Genomic DNA, 24,269 nt, shown 5'->3' on the forward strand with positions numbered 1-24,269 from the left:
TTACTTGACTTAAAAAATACCATGAATGAACTTGTAAAGTCTTAAGTTTAAATGTCTTTTGAGCAACATCCAATAACTTTCTACATTTAACAACGGAATTGCACTTAGCTTAGTTCTTGTTCTTCAATTGGTTCCTCTGTTCAACAAACTGGTTCAACTGGAAGACTCTGATGGTTGATTTCAGCAACTTCTTTCTTGACTGAGATTACTAAGGTAGAAATTGAACTAAAACAAAAATTCTACACCTAGTGAAAGTATACTATAGTTTTATTTTAACTGGAGCTAAAAAAATGTACGACCTACCCTAATGAATACTTTAATGAAAGGCAGTTTAGATTTGTAAGAAACATTCTAAGTGACATCACAATACTGCCTGCTGCAAACTAAACCAATCACTATTGGGATAGTGTTCCTCCATCTTGGCTTGGGGACATGTCATCTTTCTAATGAAAGTTAGTTAAGGAACACGAAAAAAAATGAACTTAACTAAAACAGAAAATATTCTAGTTTCAAAACAGAATGTATTTAATATTTTAGCCACCTGAAATAGTGTTTGCAATATCCTATTCTCCTAGGAACCTTGCTAATGTGAGGTACAGAATGTGAAAACCTGACACAAAGCGAAAGGCACTCAGGAGCTTTGCGCTGAGGTCCATTCTCCCCCCTCCTGGGACAACCCCCACACTTCCTGCATTCACTAAGGAGGACCATATGGAAATGCTTTCCACCCTGAAACAGGATCTCACAATGGAGATCAAGTCCACAAAAGAGACGCTGGTCAAAACTATTGCAGATCTCAACTCACACCTGCTGGGGCTGGAATCGTGGGCTAATGATGTTTAAAATATGCTATGTGAGCAGGCGCATGCCCAAGTGGAGCTAACAAACAGGGTGGTGGGCATTGAGGAGCAGCTAGAGGTGATCTGGGCCAAACAGGAGGAACTGGAAAACAGATTGCAGAGAAACAATGTCCGCATACGTGGTGTTTCTCAACACATACAGGAACAGGATCTGATAGAATATGTCTGTGATGTGAGAAACCTAAAGGTGTCTCCCTGACTAGTCACCGGGGATCTGTCATCCAGGTGGCATGGCTATCGCTACTGGATCCAGTTACTGCAGGTAGACCAGTGAGGGAGGATCACCTGGATGGGGGAGGGGGATCCTTGGGTAGAGGAAGTGGGACACCAATGGGTGAGATGTGGTATCCCCCTTCTTTCAACACCTTTTCCCCCTTCTACCACATCGGATATTCCAAAACACTGCTCCCCCCCCTTTTCTGACATGGACACTTTTGCAAACCACAAACAGAAGATTAACACCCGAGCCGTTTACCTAACATGTCCCAATACAAGGGTCAGGCATGGTCAGGCAATTTACCAGAATCACACAGACCTGATGGTCCTTTCCCTTCCAACAGGGATAAAAGGTGGAGCATGAAAGCACACTATGAGCAAGGCAGACCGCAGGACGAGATATCTATCCAGGCACAGCAGTTGAAGAGGAGAAAAAAGGCGGTGAATATTGAGAGGCTGACAAGGAGGGACACAACCTTGCCCTTTCCGAGCCAGACCCGCAAAACCTCTGCAGAAGGAATCTAAAAGACCGCTGACAACAGCTCAAGTGTGTTGCAGCAGATATCAACGTTACACGGAGCGTGCCTACACTGATTAGCAGGACTGAGGGAGGCACCTGCAACCGTGGTACCGGCCTTGACTCCAGATATTATGAAAAGCCAAGCGGTTCATCACAGCCGCTGAGTCGAGAGGAGAACCGATAACAAAACTGAAATGTGTTGAACGAAAGGCACAAGCACGAAATCTCAAATATCGTTGGGGCTTCCCATGTAAACGGCTATTTGAATATCAGAATCAAAGATACGCTATTAGCTCGGAGGAGGCGGCACCTGAGTTAATGGACACTACCCTGGACTTTGCCAGATTCTGAGATGGGGCAGGATTGGGGTGCTCCGACCTGATACTCCGGACTATTATATGCCTAGTGGTTGGTTCATTGTCCGGAGGTTACTTGTATTCTTCACAGGTTGATAGTTCTAATTCATGCTCTCATGCGGCATGGGTTGGCACAATCATGTTTTTTACTATTGCATGGTTTGGGGTGCAGAGGGGGGTAAACGGGGTGCCACAAGGGAAGGGCTGTTATAAGTTACTACGGAGGTATGGGAAATTGCTCGTAGTGTTTTGTTTCGACTCCACTGTTCATTGGAGGGCTATTCTTTATGTTTTGGTCATATAAAGGATCTTCTTTGTAGTCGCTATTAAACGAGTCTCCTTGACAGGGACTCACCTAGTTAAGGCACTGGCTCACCTGACGAGTTTTTCACCTGAAGTAGAGCATGATGGAATCCCCTGACCTTCCTTGCCTGACCCTGAATGTGTGGGGTCTTACCTCACCAGTAAAACGCAAGGCATTTTTACAAAGACTACATAGACTTTCCTCTCTGGATGTAGCCCTAGTCTTCTTACTAGAAACCTACCTGTACCCAAGAGCGTACTTCGCCACTAGTGGCCTTAAAAAACGGCAGGTCGCCGTCATGGTCCGCAGAGGCTTGCCTTGAGTTTGTTTAGGGTGTAGCAAGACAAAGAGGGGAGATTCTTGCTGTTCAGAACTCTCATGAGTGATCACAAGGTTACTTTAGCTTTCATATATGGCCTTAATGAAAAACAGGCAGAGTTCCTTGCAGGACTCTCAGATAACCTAGATGAATTTGTTGAAAGTGAAATTATCTTGTGGGGGCATTTCAATTGTGTCATAAACCCGGTCATAGATAAATCATTGGCCCCTACTCCCAATGGCAAGCGAAACCTCTACGCCATTAGAACATTATTGAGGGAACACGCGTTAATAGAGGAGTGGCACTTCTTCCACCCAGCGGAGAAGGATTATACCTTCTTCTCGGCTGTCCATAAAGGTTTCTCTAATGTAGATATGATTTTGGTCTCGAACATCCTCATTCCAGCAGTTACAGGGATAGACATTCCACTGAAGGCTCTCTCAGATCCCTCCCCTCTTAGGCTTGCACTAGACCTGGTCCAGACAGCCCTGAAAAGAACCCCTAGGAGTGTACATCATATCGCTTTAAAGCCATCCTAAATACAGATGCAAAACCTTACAGTAAAATATGACTACCAGATTTCTCCTGCCACAGATAATCAAAAGTGATCAAACTGGCTTCATTAAAAATAGAGGTGCCCACGATAATATCTGGAGGGTGGTGTATCTAATCGCCTTAGCCCCTCGAATCCCAGGCGGGATATCCCTCCTTTCCTCATATGTACACAGGGCCTTCAACAGCATGTCATGGGATTACTTAAAGGCATTTCTGCCTGCATATGGATTTGGCCCATCCTTCACTAGATTGATTATTGGCAAATTTCCAAATACCATGTACCAGAATTAAGGTTGACACTCTCAGCTCACCATTACTACCCCTGGGCAGGGGCATGGGGCAGGGTTGCCCCCTGTCCACCTTAGTCTTTGCATTAGCAATAGAACCTCTAGCACAGATGATACGCGGCCATTCCCACGAATCAGGGTCAATTTATGGAGGGACACACACACACACACACATAAAGTGCCACTATTGCCTGATGATATTATCTGCTTTCTTCAAAATCCTATATTTTCCCTTGCGGCACTCCTTGAACTGCTGGAGAGATTCGCCTTGATATCAGGTTTTCGCATTAACCATGGGAAGTCGGCGTGGCTGGCGAAAACCAAACCCCCTGAGGTTCAACACGCCCTGCAAACCGAATTCCCTTTTAGATGGGCAGGGCGAGAAATTACGTATTTAGGGGTTTGTATCACCAATACTTACAAGGCCCTCCTGGTGGCTAACATTCCTCCACTGTGTAAAGAAGCCAGGGATATGCCCCAGCTGTGGGAGATGCAGGAGATCTCATGGTTGGGACGAGTGGGTGCGGTCAAGATGACCTTACTTCCGAAACTCCTGTATATCTTCCAGGCCTTGCTAATTGCTATCGCGGAGCGGGTATTATTGGAAATGCAGAAGCCGGTGGGACGATTCATTTGGCAGGGCAAATCTCCAAGAATCCCTTGTAAATTACTTCTTTGGGCAGGGCCTAGGGGTCCCTTCGATTCAGTGTTATTTTTGAGCAGCACGGGTTGCCCCAATGTTAGACTGGGCATGAGAAGAGAGGCAGCCGAAATGGAAGGCATTGGAACAGGTTAGCCTCCCTAAATCTGCGAGATGAACCCAACAGAGCCTCTTGGAATCTACTAGCTCTACCTTGTTTCATTGGGACAAAACTTGCTCTCAACTAGGTTTTGAATCAGGGTTAGGTGCCCTCTCCCCAGTGTTGCAAAATCCAGAGTTCTCCACAGTCTTGGACAGGAGGGTATTCGCACAATGCTAATCACTCAGGGTATTACTGTTGAGAGACCTATATAAGGAGGGCACACCACTTACGTTTATAGAATGTAAACAAAAGTTGAACTTATCTGAGGTGGAGCGATTCAGCTATTTTCAAATCCGACACTGGGTATCAAATAAACAGGTCAAACAAGCTGGATGCCGAATGCCTAAGGGAATTGAGGGTCAAGAGGTACATAAAATATCTACCTGCTACCAATTGCTAGAAAATGCTTCTCTGGAAGATAAATTACTATATATGACATGTTGGGAGAGGGAATTGGGGATTGAAATTTCTGAGGAATCCTGGCAAAAAATGTGGTCTCGAGCCCATAGGAACTCCTGCTGCACCCTGATCAAGGTAGGGGCCATCAAATGATGCTTTTGTTGGTATATGGCCCCCACCCCAAAGGTTACATGCTATCCACCCTCACTACTCAGATCGTTGCTAGCATGGGTGTGGGAAATTGGGAGACCTTGCACACACGTGGTGTCACTGTTCAATTATGCAAAGGTATTGGCAGGAGATTCGCTCCAGGATAAAGGATATTACAGGTAGCTTACTCCCTATGTGTCCATTGACCTTGCTCTTTGGGGACATCCCCGAGGATGGTGCATTTCCGTTAACAGGCGCTAGAGTGGATCTAGTATCACATTTATTGATGGCAGTCAGAATAACCCGGGCACACTTTTGGAAGACTACATAAGGCTCCTGCATCTAATACCGGCGGGTAAAAGTGTGAGAGATCATAGCCATGGAAAAGCTTACCGCACACTTATCAGATCGCATTGCGAGGTTCTCCACAACCTGAACCCCCTTCCCAGATTTTGTCCAAGAGAAAGAACACATGTTTTTTTGGCTGCAGATCTTGAAACATCTATTGCAAACTTGACAGTACAGCTGGGAGCCAGATGGGCTGCATAGGGGGACCGGAAGGCTCTTTCGTGGGAGGGGAAAGGGAGGGGAAAGGGATGGGGCGGGATGGTGCCGGGATGACCCAGCAGACTTTCGGTTTTGGGAACTCACAAAACTGACTTTGTTTATTTGTGTGACTATACATTAGTTTATTTTATTTGTTTAAGTTAAACCATCTTTCTTTAGTTGGGGGGTTCAATTACAAAATGTAAAAATGAATTTTCGATGTTTCCTCAAATTGCTGCATTGTTGTAACATTGGCACTATATGTCGATTGGCTCATCGAGATAGCAATAAAAAGACAACTTGGAAAAAAAAGAAAATGAAGCCTGTGGGTTTATATCAAGGAACTTGGGTTACTAAAGGAACTGTTTAGGAAACCCTGAGTACAAAGCTTGAAACTATGGCTATGTTACACATAACTTCATTGTTATGTAGACATAAAGGGTATTACTACATATTATCCCCACCAAAAATATTGCCGTATATATATGGTCGTCTGGAACAACCATAGGCAATATTTTTGAGGGGGATCATTTTGGTGGGTTTTGGGAGCGGGGGTTGTAGGGTGTTCCCCGCTCCTTTAAAAATAATGCAAGGGTTGCCGGGGTGTCCCCCGCAGGTTCCATGCCTTAATGTCGCCGCAAAAATATGGCGATATCTTTGTATGGCGATATTCTTGCGGGGATATTAACACATGGAACCACATATAGCTGTTAGATAAGACTATCACAGCAGTACATTCCTTACATGCCAGCCTTGGATGCAAACCTCTCATTACTGTACATTCCTCTCACTTTACTCTTGACATGTGATGAAGACGATCCATGCGACTTCGAAAGCTCATGCATTATTCAATTTCAGCATACCATTTTTCATTTAGTCCAATAAAAGGTAACAAAAGGCAAACTTTTGTGATTAAAAAAAAGAAAACTGAAAAGATTTCTTGCACGCGTAATTGAAAGGAAAATAATATGAACGCGGTCAGTTTATTATTTCACAAAGTTACCAATAACTTTCACGCATAATATACGCAGGAAAATGAATTTTTGTGAATTTGGAAAAGGAAGTGACTTACACCATGATGTTTTTCCATGGATGGGATTGGCTGGGGTACTGGAATGGCTCGTGGCTTCGGTCTGGTTAAGTTGAACTCTTTCGGCTCTGTCACTTTTGACGTTTTCTTTGTTCTTGAACGACTCTCTATGTTATCCCCAAGATGGCCAATCAAATGCTGCATCTCAGGTTGCCATCTAAAGAAAGAGCAGGCATTCAGTACGGGTCCTTTCCAGAAACCTCGGAGTGCAACATGGTTGGCCTGAATCCTGGTGCAAGCAATGAGAACAAGTCCCCCTCCATCCAGCCAGACAGCGCCAGCCAAATGGCTCATACCCACCTCCACACTCCTTGACTAATCACTTCTGTGTGTCAGGGACAGGGCAAAGTGGGTGATCCACCTGACATGAAAAGCAGTATTCATTCTCCACAAAGTCCGAGGCACCAAAGATAAATGTTCCTTTGAGTAAACAGCATACACATGTAAATGATAAAATCATCATGTGTCAGTCAGGCCTGTCGTGACACAGGAGCCCGCTAGTTTGAATAAAAACATTATTTCAAAATTGTTCGGCCATAGATGGGTTTTGTGTAATGAAAGTTTGAATATCACAGTACATGAAATGTTTAAACAACAGGTTAGGTAAAAGCTACTTTATTGTCAGGATTTCAGCAATCAGGAATAACATACAATTGTAAACATTAATGTCAACAATCATTATAAATTCATTATTTAGCCACATATTTTAAATGTGTTCAAATGTATAATATGGTAAAAAAAAGGATTTACACACACATTAAAACATAACCGAGGAAATCGTGTTGACTTATGCTGACATAGAAAAACATGAAATACATTTCCAGGCAATGGCAAAGAAACACGATTTAAATAAAGCACATGACTTTAATTAAAAATCTCCATTATACAGAGGAAGCCGGTGGAAGGCAGATATTTTTAAGAATTAATTTATAAAAGACCTTAAATAACACCTTCTGTAGTGGAATACGTAGTTAGAACCCCAGAAAAGTATAGATTACTGTAAAAAAAAAAAGGTGGGTCCTTTTAAAATAGAAAGGGAACACATTACTTAACATCTTAAAAAGTGTAAAGAAATGCCTCAGCGGTGAACTGGCAGTCAATTGAATAACTGTAAATCGGTGTCAAATACTGTTGGATCTTTTTATCAGAGCAATATATGACTGCTGACAAGAAATGTTCAGAGCTTGTGTAGGCAGCAGCGAAGAGTAATACTTTAAGTGGACCATGTGAGAACCAGAAGGTATCTCACCCACTAGTCCCTGGGGATCTGTCATCCAGGTGGCCAGGACACAGCTATCACTTTTGGATCCAGTTACTGGGGGTGGACCGTGCATGAGGATCACCTGGGTGAGGGGTCTTCGGGGAGTGAGATTCGGGATGGAGAGATGCAGTATCTCCTTCCCTGTAACACCTTTACCCCATCCTATCAGGTAGGACATTTAGAAACTCTATCCCCTCCTTTACAACACAAACGCTTTCTCACAGACAGATTGCTATGAGAGAAAACAGACTAACACCCGAGCAATATACCTGACGTGTCCTAATGCAATGGTCAGGCGAGGTCAGGCAATTACTGACCATCACACACACCTGACTCCCATTAAGCTTCCCCACACAAATAAAAGGCGGAGCATGAGAGCACACTCTGAGCGAGGTAAAGCACACGAGGAAATAGCAGTTCCGAGGCGGCAGCTGAATGAGAGGCGAAAGACAGCAAAACAGAAGGGGATCGCAAGGAGGGAAGTTCTCTTGACCTTTTCGACAAGGAATTGTTATTTTCCAGGAACCTCGAGAATACGAAGCATAAGACCAGGAAACCAGGCTGAAGAATCCTGCATTGTGTGTCAGAGATACCCGGGGGCCCTCCCGTGTCAATAATGAAGGCGGGGAGCATCACCAGCCACCGTGGTAGCGTCCTTGGCTCCAAAAACAAAGCAACGTCAGTGAAATCAACACAGCCGGTGAGTTGGGAAGACCCAGACAAGACCAGTCTGTGTTGAAGTCAAGGTTACAAGCAGCAACATTGTCTGTCAAACGCTAGAACGCACATTGTTGAAACGCGTGTGATAAAAGACGCAAATAGAGTCAATCTGCTAATGAGTGATTGAAAATTCAAACCAAGAAACAATACCTTTGACAGAGTGGTCCGGCACCGCATAGGTGCTCAATCAAAGGTCTCTGTAAGGTATCCAGCTGAGAACTGACAGGAGTGAAAGTTGAAAGAGTCTACAAAGAGTTGTGAATCGAAGTGGTCCTGCAATTGGTTTTGCTCAACCATTAATGTTTATTTGTCGCATCAGGCCCTCTGGAATAAGAAACTTTGAATGGCAAAGAGACCTTGGCACAGAAGGCCCTGATGCTGAGGTTTTGAACTGCATCCTCTTGCTAAAGTTCACGTGTGCCACCTTGTGCCGAGCTGAAAACTTGGGGAAGGGGAGCTATCGTTTCTTGAACAATTTTCCTTGGCATAACATTGTTTCCCATGCTATTTGTACTTGGAGGTAAGGATTGACAATAGGTGTATTAGTATAGGCCCTTTTATTTTGACAAGACTCGACTAGGACTGCGTTATTATTATTTGATGGTCGTAGCTAGATACCATCTTTAGAGTTAGGATTAGATAGGCATTTTTCAAACCCAATTGAAGTTCAATGAACACCCTTGAACTGGGATCACTTGTGTCTGTCTTACTGTTTGATACCATGCCTTCCTTACAACAATAAGACAGTTTTTGTTGTCTAATAAACTGTATCTCGGGAGGATAGCTCACCTTGGAAGCAAGATCATACAGGGCTACACAGGTTTGATCCCCCCGTATTAAGCGCGTTATAAATAACCTATCATATCATATCATATCATAATAAAACTGAATCTATAATACTACTTACAACAAATGGCTCTGGTTGCCAGTCCACCAAATCGGGCCTCCAAGTCCCAGCTAGATGTTCATGAAGCTCGGCTCACCAGTGCCTGCGACTATGCTGGTGTGACTGTGTGAAACTGAACTCTTTTTAACCTGACTTGATGATCTTTTCTCTAGTGAAATAGCTCTAGTGAAACTCAGTCTGCGTTGTATGTTGCAATAAGGATGCAAAGCCAATGTGTTTGTAGGAACGGATTAAACTTTATTCCTCTTGCCTCCTTCTTCAAACGATAAATAACTTGAATTTCCCCTCTCAACTCCTCCCCTTCCCGTCTTTTCCCACTCCTCACGTAAACCTCACAGGTTGTCCTTAAAGGTGAAGTAGCCTGCGACATCACCTCCGGACAAATGTTCGGTTTCAGCACTCCTCTACCAGGCGCTGTGGCCGCCTGATGTTTCTCTGCGAATCCTGACTCCGCTAAGGCCAACGAGTTTGGCTTCTGCAACCCGTTCCGGCGTCCCCCTGTGCTGTCAGAAAGGGGGAGCCAGGGCCCATCATGCAGTTCGTCCACATCCAGTTCTCGCTCACCTATGGGTATCTCTGTCCCTTCATTTTTGAAAAGGTGTTTGAACTGTGACACTTTTCTTGTCACTTCATGTTCTGCATTCTTTGCTGTCACCATAGTTCCTTTAAGGGCAACAATGTTGGGTGGGTATGATGAGTATCGAGGATCTGATTTTCTTTGCACTTGCTGCCTCACGAGAACCTCTTCTCCTACTAGAAAGTCTTTGGGGACCGCTCTCCTCTTGTAGTCCGCCTCCTGTTTTGCTTGCTCTTTCTTCTCGACATTTCTTCATCTCATTTCAGAATCTTGCTCTCCTCGGTCCCCGGGACACTCACATTTCTCGTATTCCTTGGTACTGCATCATGATTTCAGCTGGTGTTTTGTATGCTGCACACGAGGACATAGACCCTTGATATGTGCTCTCTGAATTGTCTTTATTGAGGCCATGAAAGTCATCCCGTTCGCTTGTGGCCATCTGGGTGTTATTTTCTGGCGGCTGACACCCATGTGTTTGGCGAACGTCGCAAAGTCGTGGCTATTGAACGGGGCCATTGTCTAATTTGATAGTGCAGGGGATACCCCACTCACTGAGTACCTTGTCGAAAATGGCCGCCAACTGTGGGTATGCGGTTGGTGCTGTTTTCTTTATGATGGGAAATCGTGAAAACTCATTGATGAAGACAAGAAGGTAGTCCCCTGTGTTCATGGGTCCATAGAAACTACAGCCAGCCGGTCCCATGGAAGTTCCGGGATCTGAGTTGGTTGTAGGGCTCCCGGTGCATCCACTCTGGCAGTGCACTGGCAGGCTAGGCAGTGCTTTATTATGTCCTCCACAAGGGCGTCCATGTAGGGGAACCATACATGGCACCTCAGCTATTTCTGGGTGTTGTCGGCCTCTCCATGCCCTTCATGCTCTGTCCGTATTACTGCCGCTTTGAGCGCTGGTGGTATGATGAGTTTGCATTTCTGGAGTAGTATCATGTGATATTTTACTGGTAGCTCCTTGTGTATCTTGGCAAGTCTTTCAATCTCCCTCTTGCTCGCTTCCGGGTGTCTCTCGAGCTGCCTGCGGTAGTCTCTCCACTTTTTGTCATTTGTTAGGGAAATGGCTAATGCCATGGATGGGTCGGCAGTCGATTCCCCTTGGCACCACCTCCAGCAAGACCGCAGGGGATTATGCATTTGCTGTAACATAGTTAATGTACTCTGCATTGCCCTTTCTTGTTGTCTGGTCTCCCTAGGGGTGGTGCAAGATATAGTCTGCATGATTTTGCCCCCCCCCCTTCCCGGCTTGTGGATAATACTGTAGTCGTAGTCTTGTAGGCGTATTCCCCACCTTTCAATTCTTGGTGGCATCTTGGTGCAGGGGTTCCCGAATAGGGATATAAAGGCCTGATGGTCCGTGATCAACGTGAATTTCTTGCCGATTATAAAATTGTGGAAGTGTTCACATGCCCAGACTGTGGCCAGGTTTTCCTTTTCGGCCCAGGAGTATGCTCTCTCAGTGGGTGAGAGAGCTGTACTCGCAAACACCATGATGAGTTTTGGTTGTGACTTAGTTCTGTTGGTTTGGGCAAGGATGGCCCCCAGGCTTACCAGACTCAGGTTGACTGTAATTTCAGTGTGCCAAGCTGGATCAAAATAGGCCAGTCACCAGGGGTGTTGCTAGCTCTGGAAAAGACCTGGGGCTACGCTAATGTCAGAACTGTTGGGACTGGGGGCTAGCTAGCCTTTTGGTTGTAGCTCCTGAGATTCTATCTGGGGCTACAACCAAAAGGCCAGGGGCTATAGCCCCCTTAGCCCCCCCCTAGCAACGCCTCTGCCAGTCGCCTTGCTTCTGCTAGAGCGTCCTTGATACTCTCAAACGCCATTTGGCACTCTCCTGTCCACTGGAATACAGAGCCTTTCTGTAGGAAACGTTTAAGGGGTTCCGTGAGAGTGGCGTAGTGTTGGGAGGTATCTGGCACAGTAGCCTGACATGCCGAGGAATGTTCGAACATCGGCAATCTGGGTAGGTGCTCTTAGACCTGCGATTGTGTTGACTCTGTCGGGGTCTCTGGGTCATTCCTGCATCCGAAAGAATTTGCCATAAGAACTGAGTTTCCTCTTGTTGAAATTGCATTTTTCCAGGTTCTGGGTCAGGCCTGCGATCTGCAATGCTGTACGTGTTTCTAGTAGTACCTTGACGTGCTCCAGTTGTGTTGTGCCGAACACCAATAAGTCGTCACTGTAGTTCAACACTGATTTAAACAAGCAAATGATCTGCCTTATCGCCACCGACGAGATCCGAAGTTTAGTCGCCGGTAGCCAGAGACCCTCATGTGTGGAAAAGGTAGTGATGACTCTCGAATCAGGATGTAGCTCAAGTTGATGGTACCCCCTGGTTGAGGTCCAACTTCGAGAATGTGGTTGCCTTATTCAGTTGTACGATCATGTCCTCAATGCTTGGACCAGGGTGACTTTCTCGTTGAGTGGCGGTGTTGGCAACTAGCATGTCAATACAAAGCCTGATGTTTCCCCTTCTTTGGGGGTGATCACCAAAGGTGACAACAAGGAGGTCGGTCCAGTGGCTGGCTGAATTATGTTGTTCTGAAGTAGTTGGTTCAACTCCTGCGAGACTGCCTTCTGGAGATGGAAACCCCCACCTCCTTGGATGTTGGGGGATGGGTCGTACTGATTCGTCTATGCGCAGCTTGACAAGTACACCTTTTAGCTTTCCCAGGCCTAGGCAGTTGTCTGGGAATCTGGCCTGAATGGATTCCTTCAATAACAGTCTGTCACTCACTGCGCACACCAGGGCCATATATTCTGGAGAGCTTGCAGTGGATTGAATAACCTCACAGTTCTGATAGTGGATGTCGATGAAACCTAGATGCCCCGCGGTTTGGTAGTTAACAGGCAGCAGCCTTTTGGTGGGGCTGCGTATGACGTGAACAGTGGTCTCGGTAGAACATCCATTGTGTACTAGCATGCGTTGAAATTGTCCAATGGATTTCAACGGTTGCGCGGCACCCCATTGAAATATCCTTGTTGTTGACCTGGTGAGGGGAAGCTTTTCGGACATCTGAAAGAATTCTTGTTCACCCATTACATTCCCGATCGCTCCTGAGTCGATCAAGAAGCAATAGTTCTTGTTCCCCAGGCTTATGAGTGCTCTGGGTGCTTCTTTGGCTTCCTGATCATCCGGGGTTAGGATGACATATTCATCCAGTTGGTCGTTTTCGTAATCAGACGATCGACCAAAGTGAGGGCTGGTTTGTGGTTCAGAGTGAAATAGGTATGGGGGATCATCGGGGCGTGGCTTGGCGGCCATGCGAGCGTGAGCGAGTCACAGAGAGCTCCCGGGTAATCAGCTACACGATCCGTATAAACGGCTGAAAAACAGCAGGAGACCTTGAACGAATCGAAGGAACAGCACCCGGAGGGTCCAGGGCACGCACAGGCGAAAGCCCAAACAAAATCGGAGGTGGGAAAGACCAGAAACGAGGTGAAGCGGAGGTGCGGGGCCACCACACAAAATGGCGGCCGCGGCCCACCGAGGACCCGCCAGCGCTCCGAAAGGCAGTAGAAGCTGAGCACGCGGACGGCTGGGCACGGGGGTGCGGACGGCTGCCCACCGGATACCCACACATCACCCGCGGAAGATCGAGAGAGGCCCCAAACCCGACCGCCCTGCCTGACTGGGACGTGGAACGAGGCGCACACCACCACGCCGCGTGCAGGGGGAGCAGGCAACCGAGGATAGCAGCAGAGGAGAGCGGAGGGCCGAGACGCGGGAAGAGCACGGCACCTGCGGCCTGACAGGGTGCCCCCCAGCGCACAGAAGTCCTACCGGAGCGTACCGACACAGCGGCTGCCCGGAGGGGGAGACCCTGGCCCTCGACAGCAGAAGGCAAGCGGGCTACTGGCCCGAGGCCGCGGCGGCGCAGCGGGCAGCAGCAACCAGCGGAGACGCAACCGGAGCCCCTGGTAAGAACGAGACAGCGTATTGGCCCCGGCGAGGCTGCAGCTGGACAGAGTGACTTTATCTGCTGCGCGCCGGGCCCAGGGAGGTGCTGGGGAGCGGCAGGGCCCACGCAGGGAAGGGAGAACACCGACTACAAAGTGGAGGCCACCCAGGGGCAAAAACCCCCATCCATGCACAGACACACAAGGCCACAAACATCAGCATGCCTGAGAAACAGAAAGGCAGCAGAAGGAGGCAAACAAGCATGGAGACATTTGCCCGCAAGAGCGAGGACTCACAACCTGGGACGGTGGCGGCGGACACGGCCACATCATACGCCATGCAAGGGGAGCTCAAACAAGTGGAAGGCAGTATCCTAGAGGCCATAGAGGAGCTAAAGGCCTCAATAGAGGGCAAGCTGGATGCAGTGATCGTGGATGTTGGGCTCCTCAGGCAGGACACGAGGAACCTAGCGGAGAGAGTGACAACGGTGGAACAACAGGTGCAGAGCAATACAGCAAATGTGACCACCTCTCAGTCACAAATGTCAGATGCACTGGAGCGGATTAAAACACTAGAACGCAGGGCCGAAGATGCGGAAGGCCGGGCCAGGCGCAACAATGTACGCATTGTGGGGCTGCCGGAGGGGGTGGAAGGCAGAGACCCCACAGACTATGTAGAGAACTGATCCAGGACGTAGGTGCAGGGACCCTGTCCCAGGGCTTTGTGGTGGAAAGGGCGCACAGAGCACTGACCAGGAAACCCCGCCCGGGCGCGCCACCGAGACCCATGATCGCGAAGATCTTGAACTTTAAGGACAGGGAGAAAATCCTGACATTCTCAAGGGAAGACAGGGAGATAACGCACAACGGAGCCAGGATAACCATCTACCCTGACTATACGGTACTTGTGCAAAGACAGCGGGCCCAGTTCTGGCCGACCAAAGAGCGCCTTCGGGCAGCAGGAGTGAAATTCATGTTACTTTACTCGTCCAAGCTCAAAATCCTGCACAACGGGAGGACACAGTTCTTTGAGACCACGGCAGATGCCCAGGAGTGGATGGACCAGCAGGGGATCCCACAACTAAGAGAGGGGGTCGAGAGGAATCGTGAGGCACCCCGGCGAGGAAGGGAGTGAGGGTGCGGACAAAACACTGAGGACACATGCCGAATCGAGATGCGGCAAGAATGAGAACCGAAAGCATAAATTAATGGATCAACCCGGGAGCGCAAGGCATCCGGCACTGGACCGCCATGACCCACAGAGGGGTCCCCAAGTAGCGACTAGTTAGCAGTGTCAGTTTTTAAGGCACTACGCCGCGACGAGTGCGCCCACGGATCGAGGGTGGCACCTGGAATGCGGTGGGGCCTGAGAAGGGGGAGGGAGGCTGGGCATTGGTTTATAGTAGTTGTAGTAGTGTGGTTAAGTTTGTTAAGAGAAGGCACGAGAGGAGGCAAACATAATGAACGAGGAGGTCACGGACACGGCAAAGACAACGCAAGGGCACAAGTGAGGCGGCACTCAAGTGCGGGAATCCGGCGTGGAACACCAAAGAGTGGAGGTGGAGAGAAGCGGAGACGGGTGGCAGGGCGGTCCGCCAGGACAGGGGAAGTAAAGAGGGAAGGCGGACCCGCAAGCTACCAGGGGAATAATTGTGAGAAGATGATAGACGGACCTCCCAGGCCAGCAGGCCAGGAAGGAAAAACTAAACAGGCCGATGGGAACGAGCGGGCCGCAGGAAACTGTAAGACACAGGAACCGAGATGAACTAAAAGTGGTGACTTGGAACGTCAGGGGGCTAAACGCCTACGTGAAGAGACTGAGGGTCTACGCATGGCTAAACAAAGCGAAAGTCCACATCGCAATGCTGCAGGAGACCTACCTGACAGCGGAAAAACAAGCCAAGATGGCCAAGGAATGGGGCGGCCAGACATACAGCTCCACATACTCTAACTACGCGAGAGGAGTAGCGACTTGGATTGCCCCGGGTATCCCATTCCAACTCATCAAACAGGAGAGAGACGCCGAAGGCAGGGTCCTCATCGTACACGGAATGCTGGAGAACCAGGAAGTGTGTCTGGTGAACACCTACGCCCCAAACCACGATGCAACAGATTTCTTTAAACCACTCACACCCCGGCTGGCCCCGTACAGGAACGCCACGACCATCTGGGCCGGAGATCTGAACTGCACACTGGATCCCAGGCTGGACCGATCGGACGACAAACACAAAAGGGCCGCACAACCAGCGCGGGTGTTGCAGAAGACACTGGACCAGCTCGAGCTGGAGGACGTCTGGAGGAAGGTACATGGGGGTGAGAGGGGATACACGCACTATAGCGCCCCACACGGGACATTTACCCGCATTGACTATTTATTCACGGGCAAAGAGACACTAGGCGAATTCACTGGGGCACACATTCACGCCCCACTGGAAGCAACATGGGCACATACATACAGGAAAGCCCCCATACCCACGTGGAGACTTAGGGCGGAAGAACTCCTAGAGGGGGATTTCCAAGACCATATCCAAACTTCAATAGACGACTACTTCGAGCACAACACGGGTAGTGTAGACAGTACGGGAACGACATGGGAAGCCTTTAAGGTGGTATCAGGGGAGTGGCAATTGGGAAAACGGGAGGCCTTAGGAGAGAAACCCTGCCTGAACTGGGTGAGATAGAAGGGAAGATAGAGAGGGCGGAAGCACAGGCAGGGCGAGGGGGGGGGGCGGGTGACCTCACCACTCTGAGACAACAGTGTATGGCGGACTGGGAGAGATTAGGGCGGTTAGACTATGGGAAGTACATACAGAGGCTGCACGCAGAAGGGGAAAAACCTGGTAGACTTCTCGCCTGGCTGACCAAACAGGAGACAAAGCGAGAACCGATAAATGCAATTCAAAATAATCAGGGGGCGATTGAAAGGTCCCAGGAGGGTATAAATACGGTGTTCTCGCAATTCTATGAGGAACTATATACCAGAGTACAGGAAGCAGAAGAGGGAGACCTTGAGGACGCATTTGCGGAAATCAAACTCCCAGGGCTGTCAGAGGAGCAGGCCCAGATGTTGGACGTCCCCCTTACTGTGGAGGAATTGACAGAGGTTATTGCCCAGTTGCCGACAGGGAAGTGCCCGGGGCCCGACGGGTTGCCAGGGGAATTCTATAAAAGATACAAATATAGCTTGGCTCTGAGGTTACTAGAGACACTGGAGGTGGCGTACGAGTGCGGACGACTCCCGAGCAGTATGTCAGAATCTGTAATAGTCCCGATACTTAAAGCGGGGAAGCCGCCCCTCGAGTGCGGGTCCTACAGGCCAATCTCTCTGATAAATCAGGATTCCAAGACACTGACAGCGGCATTGGCCAATCGGCTAAAAAGGGTGATACCCACACTGGTACACACAAATCAGACGGGGTATGTACCAGAACACAACACGGCATGGAATCTCCGGAGACTCCATCACCTCATTGACAGGACGAACCAAGAGGAAGGAGAATACGCAGTGGCGTCATTAGATGCAATTAAAGCATTCGATTCAGTGAACTGGGACTGGCTACTAGGGGCGCTTGCCCACTTTGGGATAGGCAGGGGTTTCCTACGCTGGATAAGGCTGCTGTACAACGACCCAAGGGCCAGAGTTAAGACGGGGAGGCATGTCTCAGGGGAGTGGAGCATAGGGCGAGGTACGAAACAGGGGTGTCTGCTGTCCCCGATGCTATATATATTGGCGCTGGAACCGTTCGCAGCCTTCCTAAGGGCGGAGTACGGAGACACCGGCATAGTGATAGATGGAAACACACAAGATTTCAATATATGCAGATGACATGCTGCTTTACGTCCGGGACCCACAAACCCATTTACCAGACCTATTGGAGGCACTGGGAGCGTTTGGGAGGCTATCGGGAATCACCATCAACAAGGGGAAGTCCTCACTGTTCCCCCTGGCGTGCCTTAGGGCGAGGACGTCAGACCAGCTGCCACGCCTGGGCCTGACATGGACCCCAATCACCTTCAGATATTTAGGGGTGGACATATATCTCGACTCCGCGGAAACACACATGGCCAATATGCAGGCAGCCCTGGACGAAATAGAGAACGCCATGCAGTTCTGGAAAACACTACCGCTGGTAATGGTGGGCCGGGCGGCCCTAATGAAGATGATAGTTTTACCCCGACTCCTATATTATTTTACCAATATCCCCTAGAACATCCCCAGGTCATTCTTCAGACGATTACACTCCATAACACAGTCCTTTCTATGGGAGGGAGGGAGGAACAGGGTAGCACTGAGCACATTACAAAGGGGCTACGAATGGGGAGGGATCAAGCTCCCGGACTGTGAGCGTTACTACTTGGCCGCACAACTTCAATTTGTGGTCCGATGGCTGGGGGAAGACACCTCCATAGATGCAATACTGTTTCGACCATCGCTCCAGCGATTCTATTTGAAAGAACTACTGTGGATAAACGAGACCCAAGCAAAAACCCTTCCCAGAATAGTCCAACTAGGCCGAGCACTGTGGAAGAGAGCATGGAAAGTTCAGAACATAAGAGACCCCTGTTCAAGGCACATTCCCCTGGCGGGACTGGTAGACACCCGTATGGCAAGCATAGCAACGTTCAGAACACAGTGGGAAGACAAAGGAGTGGCCCAAGTAGGTGACCTGTGGCAAGAAGGACATTGGGTAGACTTTCAGACCCTGGCGGAGGAGCATGAGATACACAGTGGCCAATTCATACTGTATAATAGCATGGTCCAAGGAAGAGGTGGGAGACCCTGCCGGAAGAGGAAGACATGGATGGGCCGCTGGACGCCTGGTACGATGTATCGGAGGGGGTACACACCGTGTCCAGATTTTACGAACAATTGTTGGGCACCATCAATTCTCAGACACTATCAATTCTCAGACACTGAACAGCCGGACAGAATGGGAGGAGGAACTGCAGCAACCCCTCAGGGACGAAGAATGGAGCAGAGCCCTTCAATATGCGAAGAAAGTTTCCAGAAACGCAAGGTTCAGACAGCTGCAGTTCTACATAGTGCACAGGGCATATTTAACGCCTAAAAGAATGTCAAATATGGGGGACAGTCAAATACAGAGTTGTCCACGCTGCCAGGAAGAACAGGCAGATATGGTGGACATGTTTTGGACATGCCCGGGTGTGACAGCCTTCTGGAATACGATACAGGAAAGGGTGTTGAAGGCAGGAATCCATATGCAAGCTTGGTCGCCGGTGTCCTACATCCTGGGCCTGTTCCCGAGGGGTGACAAGCAAAGGATCCATTTAGCTAAGATGATAGTTCTGATGACAATTCTGGCGAAAAGCCGCATTGCAATGGCATGGAAAGCAAGCGCAGGGCCATTGATAGAAGGCTGGTGGGCGGACCTACAAAAATGGGCAATAGCAGAAACTACGGTCTGGACCAGAACCTCGCAGAGGGGAGAAGAGAACAGTGGGGCCAGAATACTAGCGTGGAATACCTTGGTACAAGACTTATTTGGGAGCGACGAGGAAAACAGCGTAACTGACTCGAGTGAGCCAGGAGGAGAGGAGACTTGACCTGCCCGCCCCCGTGCGCAGCACGCAGACAGGAACGAGGACAATGCGACGGAGGAGGAGGGCGCCTAACCGTGACCCGAGCGGATAACGTACATTATGAACTTAAACCCGAAAGTGCCAGAGCAAATGTTGAGAGTTGTTGTTTATTTGTTTTGTGTTTGTTTGTTGTTAAATGAAAATAAAGAAAATTGTTTAAAAAAAAAAATGATTTATGGGGAATTATCATATTCATCCCCATATCTGATGCATGTATCGGCTTATTCAAAATCCGGGTCAAGTTCTTGACTTGGTATCTCATCGATTGCCCTCATGAACCTCTGTGGGCCTTGATAGTATGTGGTGTGTGTTCTTGACATTGTTTTGCGGAGGAGGATATGCTCTGAGGACATGGGGCTCATACTGTGCATGGGGAACAGTCTTCCCTCTTGACAGACAGACTGAAAATGTCCTTCTCTCCCGCAGTTGGAACATATCTGGGTGAGTGCTGGGCATGTGCCTGAATATGTCTCTGTCTCTCCGCTCCCTGCCAAATCACCTCAGCAGAATTCTTCACAGCTAAGCTAGCCATTACCCCCAACCAGACTATTAAACTCCACATTATATACAGACCTCCTGGCCCACTATCCACGTTTACCGAGGACCTCTCCCATGTCCTCGCTGACAACACCAAGACCAAGTCCCAAATCATTGTATTAGGTGATTTCAATCTAGGCTACCAAGACCCTAATGATGCCTCCGCCCACGAAGGCAACAACCTACTACTTAACCTAGGCTTCACACAACAGGTCACTTCGCCAACTCACTCTAAGGGTAGGACTCTCGATAGGATAGCTGACTTAAACTGTGACTCTAATGCCAATTCCAATCATCCATGTGCATGGACCAACCATCATCTAATCACCTTCAGCATCCCCACTAAAATCATCCACTCTATCCGCCATATTGCACCCGCCACCACCACAAGAAATACGCGCAACATAACCTGCGCCAAACTGCTCCCACTCATCCTGCCCACTCTCAATGATCTCTCTTCCTCATGCTCTGTTCCCACAGTCTTGGTAGACACAATCAGACCATGCTAAAAGCGCTTCATCTCATCGCGCCCTGCAAATTACAAAAACCCAAACCTCGGGCCCACCTCAACTCTTGGTTCACGCCTCAGTTGAGAACCCTACGTAAGGAAAAAAGGATTCTTGAAGCACGTTGGAAAAGCTACTCAACGGAAGCCAATAAAGCAAGTGTTGCCTTAGCTACCCTAAATTACAAAGAAGCCATACTTTCTGCTAAAAAAGAGACATACAATAAACGCATTGAACTAGCCCACTCTAACACCAAGGAGTTATTTAAAATCTTAAAGGAACTGGAATCCCCTGCCACTCCTCCAGACACCTGCTCCAAAGACAGCATCTGGTGTGCCAACATTCGAAAGGCCCTCTTGGGTAAGATCGACCGTCCAAACCAAAACTAACGAGAAAAAAAACTGTTTGCAGTCCAGTCTGTCACATAATACCCTTCAGGCTAATATCAAATCCAACGTTGAATCTCTGAAGCCATTTAGCTTCTCACCTCTCTCCATCACTGAAGTTGAACACATTAACAACCTTAAACCCTCCAATTGTCAGGGGGACCTATGCCCTGCCACCATTATTAAGGAGGCCTCGCATAACTTAGCGCCCTTCATCACCACACTCATAAACTCCTCCTTCAGCTCTGGGATTGTCCCAGACAACCTCAAGGATGCCTGGGTTATTCCACTACTGAAAAAACCCACTCTGGATGCTAACATACCCACCAACTATAGACCGATCACCACAGTCCCTTTTCTTATAAAAATTCTTAATCGTGCTGCATACCTGCAGATCCAAGAGTATTTGGAAACCAATAATCTCTTAGGATTGAGGCAATCTGGTTTCCGTCCGTGTTACGGTACTGAAACTTGACTTTTAGACCTAAAAACTCAGATTGAAGACCTAAAGGATAAGGGCAAACTGGCCCTCTTACTCCTCTTAGATCTCTCCGCAGCCTTCCATTTAGTAAATCACCAAATCCTATGCCGCCACCTTAAAACCGCCGCCCACTTCTCTGACAAAGCTACAGCCCAAGGATCATGTGTATTCCCGACACTCTACAATGTATTCACAAAACCCCCTTTTGACATCTTGGATCTACTGGGCGTCACGTATACCAACTACGCCGATGATACCACGATACTTATCCCCATCACAGGAGACCACAAAACTGACTCCCTAGCCATCAACGCCATTTATCAAGTCATCCAGGCCTGGATGGCGCAGCATAAATTGTGGTTAAATGACAAAAAGACCGAGCTCCTCATTCTTGGCTCCTACCAAAGACTTAGCAAGCTTGACCCATCGTTTAAATCCTTCACCATTGATGGTAACACCATCAAAGTGGCTAAGGATACTAAAATGCTTGGTATCTACATTGATTCCACACTCTCACTTTCCAGGCAAACTAATGCAGTATCATCGGCAGCATCTTACACCTGCAAGCTCATCACACCATGCCGCCCCTTCCTCTCACCAGCCAACTGCACCACACTAGCCAGGACCCTGGTCCTATCCAAAATTGATTATTGCAATGCCCTCTATCTGGGCACCAACCAATGCAATATTGGAAAATTACAAATCATCCAAAATAATGCAATCTGAGCGGCTCTAAACATTCCTAGGAACCTTCACATTTCTGACTCTAGACGGAATCTCCGTTGGCTCACAGTCTCCCAAAGAGTCACTCTTAAAGCACTTGCGCTCACACACAAAAGCCTCGCCAACCAAGCCCCTAGCTAGCTAGCCAGCAGATTTACACTACATACCGCTGCGAGACCACTCAGAAGTGCCCAAATCAACTGCCTTGACATCCCGTGCGTCAACCTCCAAAGATCTGGTGGACGCAGCTTCCCAGTCCTAGCAGCTAAGCTATGGAACTCGTTACCTAATCCTCTCAGAGCTGAATCCTCCTTCCCAGCCTTCAAGCGCAAAGCCAAAGCCTGGTTGTCTACCCATGACTTACTGTGACTCTGCCCTAGAGTCATAAACTATAGCATTACCGACCTATTTTTATAACCTGCTATTGTACATTTGTATATTTCTTGTATAACTTGTATACTTCTGTATATTTAATTCAAATGCCTGTACCATGCCTGAAACTAAGTGATGCGCTCGGATGCCCTAGGGCCTGGTGCGCTATATAAATAAAATAAATACTAAAATATGGGAAGCTCATTCTGCACTTGTAGCATTGTCTCTGAGCTCTGCAGGGAAGTGGGTTGGTCGACCTTCCTGTAAGCGGTAGACAGTCACCAGGCTTCTGCGATTGTATTGCCGCAATGGATTCACCCTTCTCTACCTTGGTTGCCGGGGTGTTTTCAATGGAGGCTGCTTGCACATCTACCCTCTCATATATTCTTGCCAGTTCAATCACTTCATCGATGGGTAGGGGCTTTTTGATCAACTGTTTCCTGAAACTGGAGGAGATACAGCCTTCTATCACACACAGCCTAATGGCTTCATCCTCTGAAAATTGAGAAAATTGTCAGCGGACACTCTTCTGGCGTAGACGTGTGATGAACTCGTCAATGGTTTCTTTGGGTTTTTGCGTGCATTGATTGAAAACATTGCGTTCATAGTCCCGGTTGGGTTTGATGATGAGTTCTTTGTTTAAGACTGTAATAAGTGATGCATAAGTGTCCCTTTCAATTGGGGGAATGGTCCTGACGATGGACTTAATTTCCTTCCCAACCAGGTTAATGAAGGTGTCACTTAGCACTGGCGATTGCTCCTCCCCCACCACCTTGATGAAATCATTGAAGTTTTACACCCATTCCACCCACCTGGGGCCTTTGTCACACTGAGGCATCCGCGTGAATAGGAGTGTTCCCGAAGAAATGCTGCCCTGGATGTGGACGATATGGCTGTGTGCAGCGCCAGAGGGTCTGGTTCTGCAGCCAAGGCCGAGTGGCTCATCGTGAAAAGAAGGTGGTGTGAGCGGGGCGCAGCAAGTGAGTGTAGGCCTTTGTTGCTCCTACTGTCTCAGCACATGGGGGTTGTCTTGAACAGCCACCCTGGGCGGAGTGCGTGTGACGTACCTGGGAAAAGATGTTGTCATCTCCCAGCAGTGTGCAGCACCTCTTGGGTGCCTGGCAGGGTGGGTGTGTAACAGCCGGGCTTCACCCAGTGCACTTTGCGCCCCTCTCCTGTGCATAGCCTTTAAATGTAAGTCACTTACTTCCTCTGCAGCATGAATGCACGGTCTACCCCTGCACGGCAGGATCGCCTGGGGCACGCGCTATGGGCAATGGCATGTGTGCGACTGCGTTCATCTCTCCCCTTTCCTTTTCCGGAGGCGGCGGGATCGGCGTAGGCTGTAGATGTTGGGCAGGATCACATTCCGCAGGAGCGGCATGTAATGTGGATGTGTTTGGCGAGATCGCCATACGGCGGTGGGCGGCGGGATCACCCGGAAGGCGGGTCAGCCGTAAATTTGCCTGCCGGCCGTTGGCAGAACTCGGCAGGATCGTTGTATGATTGTGAGCAGCGGGATCGTACGGACGGCAGTTCGGGTGCCTGCAGAGAGTCGGGTTCGCTGCAGTTAGGAATACCCTTGTCGCCAGTTGTTGTACTTGGCAATAAGGACGCCAAGCCAATGTGTTTATAAGAACGGATTAAACTTTATTCCTCTTGCCTCGTTCTCCAAACGATAACTAACTTGAGCTTCCCCTCTCAACTCCTCCCCTTCCCGTCTTCCCAAACTACTTGAGTAAACCTTGCCGGTCGTCCTTAAAGGTGCAGTAGCTTGCGACATCCTGTTTCTCAATTAAGAACATACATAACAATAATAATACATTTACAATGTTAGGCTCACCAAGCGTGGTGTCTCTCCAGTTGGTATTGGGCTACATG

The 24,269-nt window shown here is 48.5% G+C and overlaps 1 protein-coding gene across 2 annotated transcripts in view; it reads right to left on the bottom strand.

Moving 5' to 3' along the window:
* CFAP99 (cilia and flagella associated protein 99) overlaps window positions 1-24,269 on the bottom strand; it is a 947,596-nt gene that overhangs the window by 631,100 nt on the left and 292,227 nt on the right. For both annotated transcript variants that reach the window (XM_069632119.1, XM_069632120.1), the window contains one exon: window positions 6,388-6,562. In XM_069632119.1, coding sequence (XP_069488220.1) covers window positions 6,388-6,562 — 175 coding nt within the window. The remainder of the gene's footprint in view (window positions 1-6,387; window positions 6,563-24,269) is intronic.

This window comes from Ambystoma mexicanum, chromosome 6q (genome assembly GCF_040938575.1).
Source record: "Ambystoma mexicanum isolate Mex_15411 chromosome 6q, UKY_AmexF1_1, whole genome shotgun sequence".
In the NCBI taxonomy this organism is placed as follows: domain Eukaryota; kingdom Metazoa; phylum Chordata; class Amphibia; order Caudata; family Ambystomatidae; genus Ambystoma; species Ambystoma mexicanum.